The following is a 17,055-nucleotide window of genomic DNA, read 5'->3' as shown; positions in this document are numbered from 1 at the left end:
CCTACTTTAAAACAAACATTTTGGTTTATCTATGGCCTCAAATATTTCTTACCATCTTAAATATTTGTTGTTCAATGCAACCAATACCAGTGCAGTTTCCCTTTAAATAATAAATTGCCAAATTTAAAACAGATTTTAGAAATACTTTTTAGCCAAATGCACACACAGCATGTGGAATTCATTGCCTCATGATATAATTGAGGCCAACAGCTTAGGAGGATTAAAAAAAAAGTTTAGAAAAATGTATGGATAACAATAATATCCAGAGTTATGTTAGGATATTATATTTTTTGAATTAAGTGTTGGATAGGATATAAGCCCTCACACTTCAGAGCACAAGCCAACCTCTAATTATTGGGGGTTAAGAGGAAGCCTCTTTAGGAACCAGCTGTTCCAAGGATTCTTGCTCCTTCCTATGAAGCATCTGGTACTAGCCACTGACTGCAACAGAATGCTGGGACCACGTCTGATCGAGTAGGGAAATTCCTATGTACCCATGTAATAATATTTCAAATAAAGAACTGGGGATGAGGGTGATTTATTACAGCATATAAAAGACTGCATATTACAACATATAAATGACACATAAAATGTGTCATTAGTGTGTGTCATTGAATTCCTGAATGACACACACTAACAAAATGATTTAGGAATTTGTTTTCAGGCTCTGTGTAATTATTTGTAAAACTGCACAAACAGTGTACATTTTTATCAAAATTAGTTCTTACTTTCTCTCCTAACAGTTCCAGTCGTGGCTTTTCAACATAATAGGCAGCTATTTTTTGCCATTCTGTTAGACTTTTTGATGTATGTGGAGGCAAAACATTAATTCCATCTTTCTGATTATCCTGATATAGTTCTGAAACAGGAACTCCATCATAACAAATTCTAAAGTGGAATAAAACATGAATAAACTACTCAAATATCAGTTACTTGAAATATTAAGAAAAATAATGTAATGTTACTTAATTCAAATTTTAAATTAGTTTCCTTTGTGACTAAACCAAAGGTGAAGGAATAAATGAAATAAATAAAATTACTCAAGTTCTTTCCTTAGAAGGGGAGATGTCAGGAATAAAATGGTTACCTGCCTTTGGGTAACTGGTGTTCTTCAAGATGTGTTGCATGTGTCCATTCTACTGTAGGTGCGTGTGCACTGTATGCACAGTTGTCGGAGAACTTTTTTCCTCAGTGGTATCTGTTGGGGCGGCTTGAACTCCCTCTGTTGCATACACTATTGCATGCTGGTATAAAAGAACGGAGCTCCCCCTAACTCCCCTCAGTTCCTTCGTACTAGGTGATTTTGATAGAGAGGGGAAGGAGGGCAAGTCGTGGAATGGACATGTGCAAAACATGTCGAGGAACAACAGTTACAGAAAGGTAGGTAACAGTTTTTATTTCTTTGAGTCCTTGCACATGTTCATTCCACTGTAGGTGACTCACAAGCAGACAAACATAGAGGTGAACTCGGAGTCTACCTGAATAGTGATTGAAGGACCACCTATCAAAAATTGGTATTGTCCCTGGACTGATGGGAAATGGCATAATGAGAAGCAAAAGTGTAAACTGATTACCAAGTTTCTGATTTACAAATAGCTATGATCAGCACTTGTGTCAAGAAAGCCACTGGAGTTGCCTATGCTTTAGTAGAATGCATCAATACTCCAGCAACTGGTAGCATAAACAAATGCACAAAGAGATCCAGGATGAGATTCTCTAAGTGAAAACTTAACCCTGTCCATAACCGTAATGAACAGCTGCGTGGAGATTCTAAAGAACATAGTACTCTTCAGATAAAAAGCTTAAGCCCTTCTCACATCGAACAAATGAAGTCTTTCCTCATCTCTGTGCACATGGGGTATCGGGAAGAATGTAGGCAAAAAGACTGCCTGGTTAGCATGAAAATTAAAGACTACCTTGATGACAAATTTTGGGTGAGGGCAGAGATAAATTTTATCCTTATGGAAAACTGGATAGGGAAGCTCTGACACTAGAGCTCTCAACTTGCCCACCCTTCTGGCTGAGATAATGGCAAGTAAAAATGCTACCTTCATAGAGAGCAAGTTTCAAGGGGTTCAAATGGCAGTCCCATTAACTTTGCTAGAACCAAGTTCAGATTCCAAGGAGGGATAGGATCTTCAGCATGTGGGTACAATCTGATCAAACTCTTTAGGAATTTGGTAACAATGGGTTGAAGAAAGGGGATTTATTATCCACCAAAATGTGGAAGGCTGAGATAGCTGCCAGATGTACTCTTACAGAGCTAATCTCCAAACTCTGATGCTTTAGGTATAGAAGACAGTCCAGTACAAGATTCAGGGGTGCATGCTCTGGGGATATGCCTTTCTGACAGGATGAAATGGAGAAGCACTTCCATTTACTACGGTACATGCCCCTAGTTGAGGGTTTTCTGCTATTCAGAAGCACTTCAGGGACATCCTTAGAACAGGATTCTCCAAAGCTGTGTTAACAATGCATTAGCAATGAAGCATCCATTCTGTCAGTTGGAGGGCTTCTAGGCTGGGATGGAGCAGGCAGCCGCGGTCCTGCAAAATCACATCTAGATCCAATGGGAGAGACAGGGGCTTGACTGACAAGGTCAGTAGGGTCAAGAACCAGTATTGTCGAGGTCACACTGGTGCTATAAGGATGAGATGAGCATGGTCTTGTTTGACTTTGAACAAAACTCTGGACAGCAAGGGAATCAGAAGGAAGGCATACAGGAGGGGGTCCTTCTAGGATAACAGAAAACACATGTCAACTAGCCTGGTCTGATACCTCCCCGGAACAAAACCAATGGTATTTTCTGTTAGCCTTTGCTGTGAACAGGTCCATGTTACTAGTCCCCCAGAGCTGGAAGATGGATCTGGCGATATCAGGGCATAAAGACCACTCATGGTGATCAGAGAAGTCCTGCTCAATCAATCTATTAATGTATTCTGCTTCCCTGGAAGGTAAGCAGCCCTGAGATTAACTGAATTGGTTATACAAGAGTCCCAGAAGCAAATTGCCTCCCGGCATTGCCTCCTGGGTCGACTGCGCTCCTCCCTGTCTGTTTACGTAAATCATAATCACAGACTCGTCTGTTAGAATTAACAAATTCTTTCCATCTATATGTCAGAAGAAAGCTGAGCAGGCTAGTCGCAAAGCTCTTAACTCCCTGACACTTATATGAGCAATCAGATCCCAAGACAACCAGAGACCTTGAGTCTGCAGGGACCCCATGTGGGACCTGCAACCCAGGGCTGATGCATCTGTGACTAAAGTGTGGGCTCGTAGCAGAGGGATAAAAGGGACCTCCACACAGACTTTCAGAGGGTCCATCCACCAATCCAGAGACAACAAAATTGACACTGGTACATGAACCATTTATCCAAATGATGATTACTTGGGGCTTTCCCTGACGCTAGCCATGCATGCAGCTTTCTGAGATGCAGCCTGTGTGTTAACCCACATAGGTACACCTTGACATGCGACCCAGGAGGCTGAAGCATCTGTGTGCCATGGCGAGAGCCTATGCTTTCAGTCAAAGCACCTCAACAGTTTTGTCTGGCAGTGAGGAAAAGGACAGCACAGGATTCCAAGGTGGTAGCTGCTCCATGACTTGTGATGAGGAAGCCACGCTTGTGACCTCAGTGCTCAGTACTGGAGAACGATACTCTCGGTGCCGATGCCCCCAGAGCAATCTCAATGACAAAAGATGAGATGGTTGCGGGGAGGTCCTAGCAGGAGCAGGGACACCCCACAGTGTCCAGAACGACCACTGATATGGGCCTGGAACCGCACCTTGACTGGGCCATTGCTCCGTAGGAGGAGGAGACCAGTGCTGTGACTGTTGCGTGACCCAAGGTCTGATGGAGGGTGTGCCCTCTGTCTTGGATGGGACACAGAGGAATGCACCTCTGAGTACGAAGAGGAAGAATCTGAAACATCTGACATTGGGGGTACAGAACCAGTTGGGACTTTGGATAGGTAGCCCAAGCTTGGAGAGGATGGATGTGGTACTGATGATATCATTGGAGGCTTGCCCTTAGACTGCAACAGCCTTTGTGGAAGTTTGGAGGTAACAATACTGTGAGTTCCTGACATGGAGAGGAAGGTCACACAGGCATCAGTACTGATTTTAAACCTTCTTACACCTCCGCGGATACCAGTACCAAGAGGCTAAATAGGTCCCTTGTGACTGCTTATGCCTCTGGGGTGGTTGGGAGCAGCAATGACTGATGGCTCTGCTGCAGAGATCTTTCAGGGGATGCCTTCAAAGGACCTGGCACAGCTCCGGAGGTGGCGATCCCTTCTTCTTAGCTGAAGAGTGCTCCAGTGAGAGACTCTACCCTTATTGTCACTTAAAGTCTCTAACTCTACTAGGCTTCGGCACCGACATCCCCAAGTGAGGTACCAAGCCTGAGGAGGATGTAAGCCTTTTCTTCAGTACCAGCGAATGGGACCAAGGAGTTGCAGACACCTCCTGTGTGCTCCATACTGAGGCTGATGTACTTGGGGTTCTCTCTGCATGAGACGAGTCCGATGGGGGGCAAAGTGCTGCCTTTAAGAGCAACATTTAAGCCTCACCACTCTAACTCTCCTTGAGCGGAGCTTAAATCCCTTACAAATGTGACTTTTGTGGGATTCTCCCAAACATTTCAAACAGGCTGGGTGTGGGCCACTGAGTAGCACAGATTTAGTGCAAGTGTGGCAGGACTGAAAACCTGGTAAATGCGGCATCATTTCGGTACTGATCCCAGTATTGAAAGACAAAAACTAGTCCAAAAACACCTACGACTAAAATCTATCACTAAGACTAACAAACTTAACCAACTAACTACTTCCTAACAATAACAGAGAGTATATATACAAAGGAGTGAAGGAAGCTAACTACAACAAGTCTGAGATTACTCCGACAACCATCACTAGGGGCAGTAAGAAGGAACTGAGGGAGTTGGGGACAGCTCCATGCTCTCATACTAGCATGCAGTGGTATATGGTGACGGGGGCATTTGAGCCGCCCCAGTGGGTACCATCGAGGGAAAATGTTCAAACAACTGTGCACGTCCACGCCCACACCCACAGTGGAATGGACACGTGCAAACACTCAAAGAAGTGATTTCAGGAAAGCTTGTGAGATCAAACCCATGATGTACATTATGTGAAGACGCAAGAGGGCCACACTAGTGTTTCCCATGCATGTTGGACCTACAGCCCTGAGCCTGCAAACACCTATGAATATGCTTAACTTTAAGCATGTGAGTAGCCCCATTTATTTTAACAGGATTAAATTTAAGCATGTGTTTGCAGCATTGAGGCCTAACTAGTGCATGCATAACTTTAAAAAAAAAGAGTAGTCCCACTGAAGTCAATGGAGTTACTGACATACTTTACAGTAGGTACATATTTAAGTTCAAAGTGCAGTAAAGTCAATGGGAGAGTTTCCGTTGTCCTCAGTGGGTTTTGGATTATACCCTAAGTGATTATCCTGTCATTTGGATTCTGATTTTGGGAGGGTTTTTTGTTTTTTATAAAATCACCTACTGCAAATGCCACACAAATGGAACATCTCACTTTAGAAAGTGACATTCTCAAGTATGTAAGATAAGAAGTAAAAAGCCATGTGTCTAGATGTTTCAGATTAAAACTTACTAACCACTTCTTACATAATGTATATAAAACTGTCACGTTGAATAAGCATTTTTGCCATTCTCTACCTCTATTCACTTTGTGCCTGGTACCTCGTCAATAACAGATTTGGAGTGGGGATGACGGGGTTACCCAAAAACCACTACTATTTTCATTCTTCCAGGTTTGATTAATATTTATCAGCTAAGTAGCTATTTTTAAAAGGCATTCAGCTTGATAAATGATAGAGAATTTATACCGATAGAGAATTTCTGCATCATATTTTTAAATATATTAACTTAATAGAAAGTAAGGATTATATTTATATTTTTCTTTTAATTTATATTTTTGTCATGATTTCATAACACACTGAATACTCAACGTTTTGGTTATAATTGGTCTTTATGAAAATAATACAATCACAAAAATATATAACTAAATGGAAATGATGAAAGGTAGTGTATATACACACACACAGGAAAGAGAACTTATTGCTAAATACCTATGTATACACAAAAATATACATTATGTTTGACTTTTGAGCATTCTAACCTCATTAGTACATGCTCAGAGTGACATCTGCTGGCTTTATATAGTTTTGGTTTTTGAAAAGACTAAACCAGTGGTTTTCAACCTTATTTCATTTGGGGACCCCTAAAAAAATTCAAATGGAGGTGTGGAACCCTTTGGAAATCTTAGGCATAGTCTGCAAATCCCCAGGGGTCCACGGACCACAGGTTGAAAACCATTGTTCTATAGTAACGACAACCTTTCACGTGAACCCAGAGGGGTCCACGGACCACAGATCAAAAACCACTGGGCTAAACTAATAATGACATTTCTCTTTGTAGAGACAAGGTGAATGAGGTAATATTTGTGTTAACTACTTATGCTAAACAATCTGTTCCACCTTGTATTTAGCTGTGCCACTCTGAGTACCTTTCCCAGACCTGAAGAAGAGCTGTGTGTAGCTTGAAAGCTTGCCTCTGACCAACAGCAGTTGGTCCAATAAAAGATATTACCTCACCACATTGTCGCTCTATCATGGTGTCAATGTGGCTACGACAATACGTTTCTCTTTTAATTCATACAATTAAGTTTCTATTATTTCATCTCACATTTCTTTGTAATCTAACCGACACACACATACAATATAGTTGGCCTGATTCTCATTTACACGATATATAATTTACTCTCATTTTAACACCTCTTTACACTACCAGAGCAGTGTAAAGGGGCTTTAGCATACCTGAGCATCAGTTTAAAACAAAGTGCCTTCTAATTTGGAGTGTGATTAATTTTTGAAAGGAGTCCAAAAAAGGTAACTTTGGAACAAAAGAACCTGTAATTCTTACTTAGGGCCTCAGAGAGAAAGGCCTTGGACCTGAAAGTAATATGATCTTGAACAGTCTCTGACATATATCTGAGATTTCTCTTTCTTCAAATAGAAGTCTTAACGAAAGATCTGTTACTTAACTTGATGGCGGGAAAAACTAGCTTTTTGGCAAGTGTCTGGCCTTTTACCTGTTAAAGTTTCCTCTTTATTTCTAAGACTTTGCAGGTTCTGACTCCCATTGAGAGTTTGTATAGAATGAATATAAATTAAAATGATAAAAGATATAAAACACCCTTGAGTAAAACACACTTAACACCCGAGTTCAGAAGTAATTGAAATGAGCAACAAAAACAATTATTCACTATTTATACTGCACTTTTGATCAAAGTAGTTTTCAGATTAAGAAGTCTATGTCAAACAATAAAAAGTTGATGTAACCTGAAATGCCTTACAGACTGTTGACCTTCTGGAGACAAAAACACACTGAGGGAAAGTGCTAGGAAGTAGTAATACTGATGTAACAGTATTGTGTTTCTATCTGCTGGCAAAAAAGTATAATCTGCACTCCCAGAGAAGTACAGGAATTCCTGCTGAAAGGAGTTTATAAAATACAATACTATATGACATTTTTTACAATATCTTGTAGGATATTTTTGCTGGAAATGGGGTGACAAAATACCTCTTTTAATGTTTAAATTGAACATATTGGTGTATAAGATAAACAGAAGAATGAAATAAGCATTACTAGCTTAGGCAAACTTGAAGATATAGCTTTCTTGATCCATTCCTCTATAAATTCTATAATAGACCGCTGCAGATTTCCTTGGTCTTTGTTACAACAAACAAGCGTCAATATAAGTACTTAAAACTAGCACCAACACATGAAGAGAACTAAACTATTGTTGTTATAACTGCAGACATCAGTATAATTTGATTTTGACTATCCGTTGCACAGAAAAACGAGTTTGCTCTAATTTGATTAATTGTATCTGTAGAATTTGTCAAATGCAGGAGCTAGTCATGTCTCAGTAGTTCAGTGTGTGCAATTATATTCTGAAAGAAGCCTTATCTGGTGTTAGGATAAATTGTACCTATAAGGTTGTAGGTTCACATGGCATGTAGATTTAAAACCAGGCAATTTCAAAGCAGTAGGTGGTGCCACAAGATGGCAGTGCTCCAGAGGATTCAGTTTTCTATACTTAATTCAGCAAGGTCAGGCATATGCTTAAATACTTGAGCATGCAAGTTGTTCCATCAATGTCAATGACATATAGATAAAACATAAACATACAATATAATGGTAATTTCTACGCCTAGTAAATAAAAAAGTGAAAAACTGAGGCCATAACACAAATTGAGTAGCAAGGAATCTAGAAAACTAGCCAACTATTGAAAATATTAAAATCATCAAAAGTTGTTCTAGATTCTTGCATCTAAGATACAAAAGCATCATATATTGATAAATATTTTTACTTAACATTCTCTGACTCGCAAATCTTAAACTGTTGGGATCTTTCCAGAAGTCACTTAAAAAGAAAATGAAGGGGAGGAAGAAGTATTATAGCTAATGGCTTAGGAAATTCTTGCTTCTGCTTTTGAAGCTGCATGCCACGTTCACTGGGATAGTGAGTCTTCTGAAACCAGCCACTGATGTGAAAGCCTTTCTAGGTAAAGCATTTTCAACTCCTTTGCCTTCTGTACAGAGGTCTCCACCTCTTACCCAAAGTAGTTCTCTATGAACTAAAATAGGTTTTTGAGATTTTTCTGAACCTCCCAGTGGAATGCAGAAGTTTGCAACCAAGTGCACCTGCTGGCATCAGCCTGAATCAATAATTTTCTGTACTGTATCACCCCCATCAAGGAGTGCCAATGCCTGGCGTCAGGCCAGGTCTACACCTTCATAAACTAGCTTTTTAGGCTCTCTGTTCTGAGGGACATTAACCTGCCTTTTAGTCAGGAAGGCAAGACAGACCACAACAGGAAGGGATGCAGCTATGGTGTGGTAAACCCCTTACTCCAAATCAATCCTATGACTCAAGCTCAGAGTTCTGAGGTGTAGTACCACATAGTTGGCTGGCCTTTCCTTAGACCATGGCCATTTCAACCACTATCCTTTCATGCAGAAGGAAGGACCCATAGCTGGCAGCATCCTCAGGGAAGATCCTTGGAGATGACAGCCATAAATGCTTCACTAGCTGGTCCAACATACTTTGCAAAGTCACAGCATTCCCACTGCATGGCTCAGTTATCACTTGGCTACAACCCTTGTAGATCCCTGGCCCACTGCTAACTGGGTCAGCCAACATAGCCAGCTTTTTAAAAAACTGGGGGAAAGTCAAACCCTCTGTCAGAGTTGTTATCCCTATCCTCCTGCTTCTTTGCAGCAGAACCATATTTGGCAACAGATTAGAACATCAGCCCAATAGAGTACAAGCAGCAATCATCATCTCCCTGGTCACCACTCTGCTCCAATTTGGGTAGTGATTATGATGTAGTGATGGAAGATCTAGGAGAAATGAGCTCTTCAGTACACAAAGTACCAGCAGCACTGGTGAGAAGGCCAATGCTCCATGCAGTGGTGAATTAGCCACTGGACCAATGGGGCCCATGCCCAGGGGCCCCAGCCAATTGGGGGACCCCCGGAAAATGGGCAGCCCTGCGCTGCGCTCCGCTCCACCTGCCCGGTGCTCGTGCCGGGGAGCGGTGTCAGGGTGTGGAGGCTTGCCCCGCTCCGCCCGGCACTCCTGCTGGGGAGCAGAGGAAGCCCCTGCACCCCAACCCTGCTCCCCAGCAGAAGCCCCGGGCAGGCAGGGCAGGGCAAGCCCCCGCGCCCTGACCCCTTCCCTGGCAGGGGCGCTGGGCAGGTGGTGCTGCCCCAGCGCTTTGACCCCATTTCCCCGGCAGGCGTGCCGGGCAGGGGAGGGGGGACTTCAGACGGAGGGGGGACTTCAGGGGCCCCCACTTGCTCTGGCCCAAGGCCCCACAAACCCTTAATCTGCCTCTGGCTCCATGTGGTTATTAAGCCAATAATTGTAAAATGGCCTTCTAATTATGGTCTAAAAGGAATTGACTGAATGGTTCCAAGGAAAGAGTTTAGTTTATGGGTGTTATGCAGCCAACAGTAAGGGGCATGACATGCCTTCCTAGCCATGACCCTTAGGGGTCAAAAAAACTTTAGAGGCTTGGAAAGTTTCACCTGTCATGTGTTAGAGAGCTTACTTTACAGAAGGTTTTTCCTCCTTCACCATTTACTTCACAAAGTTTCACCAGGTGGCATACCTCCAGGTAACTGACAGCCTCATAAATCCTAGCTGTCACCATTCAAAAACAGAGTCAGATATTTCACACTGTTAGGAATTTTTTATCTACTTTATGGAAATGATTGATTAGATATGGAATTGGATGAACACATTCATTGGGGTAGATCCACATCTGTGAAGACAAACACAAAATCTACTCTATTTTGCTAATTTTACTCACTGAGGTTCTAAGAGAACTTCACCTCTGGTGAATACTCAAATCAAAAGGAGCAGTATTAGTCTACTGGGAGGAAAAGAAGTCTGCACAGATCAAAATGTAAGAAAGGGCCTAACACAGTAGCCTGACAAAAATACTCAAGGAAAACTACTAAGTCATCTTGATAGCTCAAGTGAAATCTTTACACAAGAGTTTTCACAGACTCACAGATTTTAAGGCTATAAGAGTTCATTATGATCATCAGGTCTGAGCCTCTGGCATAATACAGGCCATAAAATTTTACCAAACGATTCTTGCATCAAGTCTATAATTTCTGGTTGAGCTCTAGCCTATATTTCAGAGATATTCAGTCTTGATTTAAACACTTCAAGTGACTGAGAATCTCACATTCCTTTGTTTGCTAAATTAAAGGCTCTCTTTCGAAACATTCTCCCCATGCATATGCTTATAGACCTTGATCAGGCCACCTCTTAACTCTCTCTCGGATAAACAGAATAGACTGAGCTTCATTAATTTCTCACTATAAGGCAAGAGGTTTTCCAGACCTGGAATCATTCTTATAGTTCTTTTCTGAGCCAATTTGTCAACATCCTTTTTAAAAAGTGTGGACACCAGAATGGACTGCAGTATTTCAGTAATAGTCTCACTAATTCCATACACAGTCGTAATATCACCTCCCTACATCTATGCAATATCACCTTGCATATACATCCAAGGATAATGTTTGCTGTCTTTGCCAGTGTATTCCTTTGGAGTTCATCTCCAGCTGATTATCTACCATGACTATTAAGTCCCTTTCAGAGTTATTGCTTTCCAAAATATAGTACCCCATCCTGCAAGCATGACCTATATTCTTTATTCCTAGAAGTATAACCTTACATGTGCCTGTATTTTTAAAAATGCATGTTGTTCAAGTGAGCCCATTTTAGCAAGCAATCCAGACTGCTGTGTAGAACTGACCTGTCGTCATTATTTACCATTCTAACAAATGTTTGAGTCATTTGAAAACTTATCAGAAATGATTTTATATCTTTGTAAGTATGACTGGATCTGGAGATATAAACAGCCCATAAGAAGCGAACAACCAGTCTGAAAATTGTGAAGGAATATCTGAAAGTATTAGGTGTCCAATCCTAAATCCCCCGATCAACAACAGAACACAGTAAGTCACAAATAAATACAGCAAAAATGTAACTAAAATAATCACTACACAATGAAGGTGAAAGATAATACTTATTTATATTTAACTTTTTTTCAATTAAGAGAAAGGAACTGCAAAAACCTGTATGAAAATCAGAAAGAGATTTAGGAACTAATCTGAATGACACTGGAAAGACATAAATTAGTGATGTAACAACACTATAAAACATGAGTAGGCGGACAACAAAGCAGAGTACTGTTAACGTTTCATCGTTGTTCCTTGTAAAACAAATTACCTGTTGACAGATCATCCTGTTGTTTGGTATGTTGTACTATCATTGTTAACCTGGATTTTTTAAAAATATTTTACATAACAGTCTCTTCATTTTAAATAAATTACTCACAAATTAAAGGATAAAATCCTGCAACGCTTTCTTCCACGAGTAGCCCTTATTCATAAAAGTAATCCTGTTGACTCACAAGCTGTGCTTAACTTTATGTACATGAATTTTCCATTGGAATCAATGGAACTACTCAGATGCTTAAAAGGTAGACAGAAATGTAAGTGCTTCCAGAATCAGGACTTGTGTGAGTAAGGTCTTCTGTGAGTAATGGTTTGCGGGACTGAGCTTTAAAGTCCAAATTCGTATAGGCATGCATAACATGACTCCCTTAAGTAGCCCTATTGACAATAATGGGACTGCTAAAGTTTGTAAACTTAAGCATGAGCATAAGCATTTTCAAGACTGAGGTCAAATCTGCACAATATTCACTGAAAACCTGACTAAAAATGTATTTGTTTTAATAAGTCAAATGCAAAACAATATCTTTAATGTTTTGAGCAATATGAATTCCAGGTGTTTGTGGTTTAAAGATTAATATAAACAAGAATATTAAAATATGTCTGTAGTGCCAGCCTAATACAGAATCTATTACGACATTTTGTGTCCAGAACATTTCTTTAATAATAAAATATTAAAATAATGAAGCCTTCAGAAGAGTTATTCTTTAACTAATATTCATCTAAACTAAATTATAATTACAAAACTAAAACTGAAAACAGATTATAGGTTCATACCTATTTCTTTCAATTTGCTCTTCAAAAGTAATATTTTCTGAGCAGAGTGATGCTTCCTCCTGGTGATCCAGATCCTTTGCTGTAAATAAAAGATAATGCCCTTTTCTGCTGAAAGTATGACATACTCTTGAAGCCAGCTGTAGATCAGCAGGCAGTGCAAAACTAGGAGAAGCAGTACACAGGTGATGAATAACTGGATAATGTTGACCTCTGGGGGACAAAAAAAATCAACTATTTAGCATTTTCACTGTCTTCTGACATCTAGATTTCACATACACAGATTACTCTACTACTGCATTAGAATCACACAGACTGTATTTGAAGTTTTAATACATATAATTAGTAGAAATTATTGTACAATTAACAGAAAGGAAAAGAAGATGCTAAAATCCCTGACAGTAGCTTTAAAGTAGAAATTAATTACATAGGACAAAGTCTTACTCTCCTGATTCAAGCACAACTTTTATGAGCTTCATTGAGAGTTTCACTTGTGTAAGTACTTAGGATAAGACCCCTAAATTGTACACATATGTAAATATGCTGAAACATTTACACGAACTCATGAGTAAGACTATGGGTGTGTCTACACTGCAGCTGGGAGTGTGCTCCCCAGGGTGGGTAGACAAACACATGCTAGGTCTGCTGGAGCTAGAGTACTAAAAATAGCAGTGTAACTGGAAGTAGCATGAGCAGCAACTTGGGCTAGCCACCCTAGTATGTAACCAAGGAGTCCAGGTGGGTTTGTCCTCAGGCAGCTAGCCCGAGCTGCTACCCATGCTACTCCCAGCCACACTGCTATTTTTCATGCACTACCTTGAGCGGAGTATCTGTCTACCTGGGAAGCACACTCCCAGCTGCAGTGTAGGTGAACCCTAAATCTTTTGACAGAGTTCCTTGGAAATAATGTTTATAAAGTTTTGGACTTAATTATGTTAATGAGGTGCTATCTTCACTTGAACATTTTCCTAACTTCTTTCAGTTCATAATTCCAAAACAGTCTGGCCCATACTCTACACATTTGTTTTCATCTCTTGGCTTTGTAAGACCTGATGCCATTGATTAACTTTGGAAAGTTAAAATTATTTACTTCCACCATTTAAGATCCTGATCCAAAACCCCTTGAAGTCAATGAGACTCTTTCTACTAACTTAACCGGCAATGTATCAGGACCTAAAAGGCATTTCCGCCCATTTTATGGGCTCCACAGAGTTAATAAATGTCCAGGATGCAGACAGCTATGATGCAGGGGGGGGGGGGGCGGGTAGCAGGCAGGAAACCACCTGGTGCGAATGAGGATGGTCTAGGAAGTAAAGAGGGTCCAAGTGATGGTTCAAGTGATTCCCACATATCCACGTTACATGCACCCAATCATCCACCAGACGCAACGAAGCCTTCACCATGAAGAAAGAAAATAGGTAGCAGAGAGCCATGAAGGGGTTAATGGAGAAGAGTCATTTGGTCGGAGAGTGTATGCGAGTGAGAGAAAGGGTGGATTTTAGAGAGGGTGGATTTCTAGGAAGAAGCAGAGTCCATCCCTGTGCAGGTTACAAATTCTACCAAAGGTCCTTTCACTGAATTGTTCTTACATATTTTGTTTTTTGTTTTCATTTTAAGATCTAAGAAAATTAATAGGGAAACAAAATTATGAAGTATTTACAAACTTAATTCCAGTTTATCAATTACCTAAGGGAAACATCTGTGTGAGAATGCTGGAAATTCAAAGTTAAAGATACACTGAGTAACTTTCTTGATACCTCGCAGGGTTACCCCTGGAGTCATGAAGCTTACACATCACCCTCTTGCTCAGGGCTGTGCCTAACTCCACAAGCCAGAGTGTAACTTTTTTTATTTTATGAAGGGGGAAAGCAGCACTAATAACTACAATTAAATCAGAAAAATACAGAGGTTAGTGTAACACAGAGCCATGTTTGTCATGTTCTAAAATAATATTTTATATTTATGTTGTAATAACATTACAAAAAGAATGAAAGCAAAGAGGAAAGATAAAGCAGCCATAGAAAATGAAGGCAAGAGGATATGCACAACATATAACACCACTCAGAAGAAAATAATACAACTCAAGAATCAGAAAATTGTTATACAGTCCAGCAGTGACATCAATGGATTTTAAAGAAAACTGCAACACCCACTTAGTTCGTCAATATCTGAAAAACCTTAAACTACATTTTAATTTTTATTTGGGAATATATTTCAATATGTTTTAATTAATTGTTATATGAAAGAGAAAACACTTTGGGGGGGAAACAAACTATGTCTATTCTGTGCAAAAAAGTTAGGTTTAACTAAAGAAGTGTTTTTTTAAATTATTTAGTTAAATTAATGCAAAACCCTGCATGAACACTCTTTTGTCATTTTAAATCTGGTTCATATTGATTTAGCATGTGTCAGTAAACGTACAGGCACAAGTTAAACAAATATAAATAGTTTTCAGCCAACACCCCCAAGTGTATGGACCAGTTTAACTAAAATAATTTAAAAACTGATTTTAGTTAAACAAGTGCAACTTTTGTGGTGTAGACAAGGCATTAGTTCCCTCAACAATGCAAAATGCAACAATGCAAAATTTCACCAGATCCTACAACCCAAGCAAAAGCTCACTGAACTCAGTGGGAACTTTTCCTGCATAAAGAGTACAGGATCAAGCCTTTGGGATAAAATTTAAAAGGATAAAAAAGAAAGGAGTATCCATGAAAGAAGGGGATTCACAGGCATGGCACACATGAGATGAATGGGCTAGTCTGGATTAAAGGATACCCCCTGGAAACCCAAGCAGTGGAGGGGACATTTTCAGGACAAGAGTTCATAAGTTTTGCAGTATAGTAGGATTGAAAGCAGAGTCAGCTTAGATTCAGGAGAGTGAAATTGCAGACCAATATTTTAATGAGAAGCTTACATATTGGTTTATTTTAGAGAAGAGAAGAAAGATTTCACACAGTATTTCTACAAGGAGGAAATACTGAATATACTCCATAAATGTATGCAATAGCCTGGCTTATTTAAATCCGTGCACTAAAACTACATTTTCCCCACAGTACAATTCACCTGCAAATTAAAAAAATAACTGAGAGAGATAAGACTTCTATGGGCAAAGAGTTTCTTAAATTTTCTTTAAAATATAATAGTTTCAGTGATTTCTGTAAATAAAGAAAAGTGAAATAACTGAAAATTTGTCCCAGAACATTGATCAGAAATTCTTGTTTACTTATTTAAAATAGATAAAAACAGGCAAAGTATAAATTTAATTGGGTCATGTTCTTACTCTTCTAGTACAGAAGTTTGTCATTTCACTGGATGGACAAGCTGGAAGTATAAGCAATAAAAACTAAAATATTTGGGGCATGTTGCAGGTAAAGGTGTGTTTTTACAGCACACAGTCTCCCTTAAGATGACTGACTATTTATCATTCTTTGAAAAAGAGGACATGAAAAAACAATACTATGTGTGTGGCCTACATTACCTTCATCTAATGCGCTAAATAAAGGTTTTTTTAGAAAATCATGCAGTTTCTGAACCATTGATAATCTGACAATAACTATTTATTGAAGGTAAAATACTCATTGTCTGCAGTCACTATTTGTTTTAATATATAATCTTGCTAACCAAATGATCTTTAAGCCATGTAGATAAGCAATGGCATGCAGAGGGTCACTTAAATGCCAATTTGACTGTTTCATAAACTTAGGCATTCTTTCCCCATGAGTCTAGTCTCGGCTACTTAATTGAAAGTAATATCCATTTACAAACTTTAGGCCTGCCATAAAAAGGCTCTCTTCTGTGTCCAGCAAACCTTTCAGGGCCCTAAGCCCAACAAAAGCTAATAATTAAAGCTTTTTTTTTTTTTTTCACCTCAATAAAGAGTGAAGTGGAGGTGCAACTTAAGGTACACCAAAACAAACCTGGCCATAAAGATCTAATTGACAGGGAAGACTGTAAAACCAGAGAATCTCACTTGTCATGAAGTGAACAGGATCAGACAAATTAGTGCATAAACTGTACTTCTTTCTATATCTGCACACATGCTAGAGAACGACATATGCCACCTATGACAACAGCAGAATAAATAGGAGCTGTCCTCAAATTACAGCTTCAACTAAAAACTGCTGAATAGAGCTGTGCGAATATCTGATTTTTTGGTTAGCTGAACCAAAACAAAAAACAAACAAAAATTTTTGTTTTGAGTCAACTCAAAACAAAAAATTTTTGGTGAACCAAAAACGTCTAAAAAATTTAGTGTTGAGTTGAGTGAAATGTTTCATTCGACCCAAAATAAATCATTTCATTTTGCTTGAGGGTTGTGGGGTTTTTTTTCCTTTTTAAAATAATTAAAATGCAGGTAAAATCTGAAATGAAAAATAATTTCCAACCAAAATATGAAGATGTGTTTTATTTC

The 17,055-nt window shown here is 39.5% G+C and overlaps 1 protein-coding gene across 1 annotated transcript in view; it reads right to left on the bottom strand.

Moving 5' to 3' along the window:
- TTC6 (tetratricopeptide repeat domain 6) overlaps nt 1-17,055 on the bottom strand; it is a 129,076-nt gene that overhangs the window by 89,583 nt on the left and 22,438 nt on the right. Inside the window, exons 5-6 of the mRNA XM_077819995.1 lie at nt 12,645-12,854; nt 729-888 (exon numbers count right to left, since the gene is read on the bottom strand). Of these exons, the coding sequence (XP_077676121.1) occupies nt 729-888; nt 12,645-12,854 (370 nt within the window). The remainder of the gene's footprint in view (nt 1-728; nt 889-12,644; nt 12,855-17,055) is intronic.

The sequence above is a fragment of the Eretmochelys imbricata genome, chromosome 6, assembly GCF_965152235.1.
Source record: "Eretmochelys imbricata isolate rEreImb1 chromosome 6, rEreImb1.hap1, whole genome shotgun sequence".
Taxonomy (NCBI): Eukaryota; Metazoa; Chordata; order Testudines; family Cheloniidae; genus Eretmochelys; species Eretmochelys imbricata.
This window is presented reverse-complemented; position numbering and strand designations above follow the sequence as displayed.